The 2,839-nt window shown below is 29.8% G+C and overlaps 1 protein-coding gene across 1 annotated transcript in view; it reads right to left on the bottom strand.

Moving 5' to 3' along the window:
• LOC106773302 (UDP-glycosyltransferase 83A1-like) overlaps positions 1–1,965 on the bottom strand; it is an 18,402-nt gene extending 16,437 nt beyond the window's left edge. The window contains exon 1 of the mRNA XM_022784814.1: positions 1,413–1,965. Within this exon, the coding sequence (XP_022640535.1) occupies positions 1,413–1,902 (490 nt within the window). The 5' untranslated portion in view covers positions 1,903–1,965. The remainder of the gene's footprint in view (positions 1–1,412) is intronic.
• Between the last annotated feature and the right edge of the window lie 874 nt (positions 1,966–2,839).

Here is a 2,839-nt window from a genome sequence, read left to right as displayed (position 1 = left end):
TGTGGGGGCAGTCAACAGTCCCTGTAAGTTGCCGGGGCGTTACATCTTGTATTCATCTCAGCCATACTTGGTGATATTTGAATTGTCTCTTTCGTTGTTAATGTTACTCCTGTAATATAAAATAAAAAAAAAAACATTATTGTGACAATTATTTATTAAATGTTTAATACTTCTATTATATACATTAAATACTTCTAAAAATATAATTTGATAACTTCGTAAATAGCTATAAATTATAATCAATTATATATAATTAAACACTAAGTAAACAACACAATTAGATTTTTCATATATATTATTTAAAACCTAATATTTATTTTTTATTGTAATTTTTTTAGAAAGAGGAAGCGCTGGATACAAACACAATTAAAGAAAATTTTTCCTCATGTTTAAGATATTTTGTATGTACTAGAAATTAGTACTTGTTATGGATAGAATTGTATAGCATCTATACATATTATGCTTTGATGTTGTTAGTGTTTAGTTTTTGTTAATAACTATGATTAGTTTAGACATGATTTAAGTACAAGTTTTTAAATTGTTATAGAACATATATCATATTTTACATTTCTAACATCTATATTACTTCTCTAATTGGTATAAATACTTAAAATAGTCAATATAAAATATATTCTACAGATATATATCATCAACACTAATCAACAATTTAAAATACCTTTATTTTACGTCAGGACCACTTATATATAACTTACTTGCAAACTTACTCTAATAATAAAAAACAAAAATGAAATAATATTTTTATACTCTTTTCTTTCTGTCAAGTTTTGTTTTAAAGTAAAAATATTAATTTTTCTTGCATTTGTAATCAAAATATTTAATACTTTTTAATATAAATTATTCTATCTCATAGAATATATATAAATTTATTTTCTAAAAGACTTTTCATGTCAGATTTGCCATGAAAAAAATTTAAAAAATTGTATCCAATCAAATAAAATAATATACTTATTGTGATTATATTTTCTTATGTAAATGTATAAATGGTTTAAATTTTCTTTAAATTATGTTATAACAATCGGAATTACTTTAAGATTTAATTAGAGATGACAACAAATTTGACGATCCAGATATTTATGGATAAAATTCACGGTTGATCATTATTAATTGCAAATAATGAGAATAGGTATTTTAATATTTATTTCTAAATAAATCGAGTATTTTATTATAATATTGGATCTGCCAAAGATTGTTATTTACAAAAAAATAATAATAATAATTTTATTTATATTTTAAAAAAAATAAATCTAATTAAAAATAAGTGAACTTATATTTCATCAAGTTAAGTTTAATTAAAATGTAATAAAATCAGTATTCTTTTATGAAAAAGGAAAAAAAATAATAATATGAACATTTCTGGATAAAGTATATGAAAAGTATAACATCATTCTTACCGTCAGAATCCATGGTTCCATCATCAATAAGAGAGGGAAGACTCCAAAGCAAGGCAAAGATAGCAGCTGATCCAGGCCACACTATTGCACCTTTGATCCCAAATTTACTTCCAACATCCAACGCCCAAGCCATGAACAAATCTGCAACAATGAAGCTGATTCTGTCATCACCTTTCAAGTTCATATCCTCTATCAGCTTCTCAAGTGCTTTTGGCATGGAGTTCTGCAGACCATCTAACAGCTTGCCCAGATCATTTCTGTCATCATCAGCTCCTAACCCATCAGGAACTGAAACCAACTTCATCGCCTGGTTCGTACTATGTTGTTGTTGCTCTCCAAACGAACTCACCACTCGCTTGTGGTCGAATTCTGTGTTCACAAAAACCACTCTGCAACCATTCTCGACCAACTTCTGTGACAGGATCATCAAGAGGTTCACATGCCCTTGTGCTGGATGTGGTACCACAAGCACAACTGGAATATTGCTCATGTTCTTCTCAATGTTTTTTCTTTTTCAGATGCCCTTCTATTATAGTGATGATACAGGGATATTTCTTGCTATTTATTCTGGTTTTCTTTATTTTATGAATTTAGAATTAAAATAAATATATTTTTGTTCTATATTCTATGTACTGGGTCCCAGACATGAAAAGACAACCACATGTTGCTTTTGAATATATGTAAGAAAAATGATTCTTTTTTGTCAGTATGATAGCAGACCGTTTTTTCTTAAAGTAATTCAAATATCAGTATTTATCATTAATTATTTCAAAGTACTTTTTATTTTAAATTTTTAATGCTTAATTTTATTCTCCTTTAAGGTTGTGTTCCTTTGCACTGATTTTACTGTTTACATCAATTTGCGAGCGAGAAAAGTTTTAAATTTTGCGTTCGTTTGAACTGATTGCAAGCGATGGATTTGCGACGATTTGCGATGATTCTGAGTTGAATGCACTGTCTTCACCATGTCGCAAAAAGGAGAGGATTTGCGATGATTTAGTGGCAAAAGACTCATCTACCCTCTGTAACTGTGAAAATTCCAAGTGAATAAAATCTGATTTTAACGTAAATTTAAAAAAGCAATATCCATTTTAACGTAGGAGCTCTGCAGATCTGCTAGGTATGTTTCTCGCACACACATTATCCTTCTTTTTTGCAGGTGGAAGACGTGTGGTTGTGGAGAGGGGATGATGAAGACGAAGGAGGCCGATGACGCCAGCGGATGAAGAAGACGAAGCTTGAAGATGAAGATGGCGTGCACATGTCAAATTTGGTGCAGGTATCCGGATACACTGTTGTTGTATCCAGATACAGTTTTCTTCAGAAATTGGAAAAGAAGAGTATCCGGATAGATGGATTGCGTATCCGGTTCCAGGCGTTGATGTTGTTTGCAGCTCTTTGCATGGCGATAGAATTGTCACGTTCGA

This window comes from Vigna radiata, chromosome 1, assembly GCF_000741045.1.
Source record: "Vigna radiata var. radiata cultivar VC1973A chromosome 1, Vradiata_ver6, whole genome shotgun sequence".
Classification (NCBI taxonomy): domain Eukaryota; kingdom Viridiplantae; phylum Streptophyta; class Magnoliopsida; order Fabales; family Fabaceae; genus Vigna; species Vigna radiata.
Note: the sequence above shows the minus strand (reverse complement) of the source record. Positions and strands in the feature narration are given on the sequence as shown.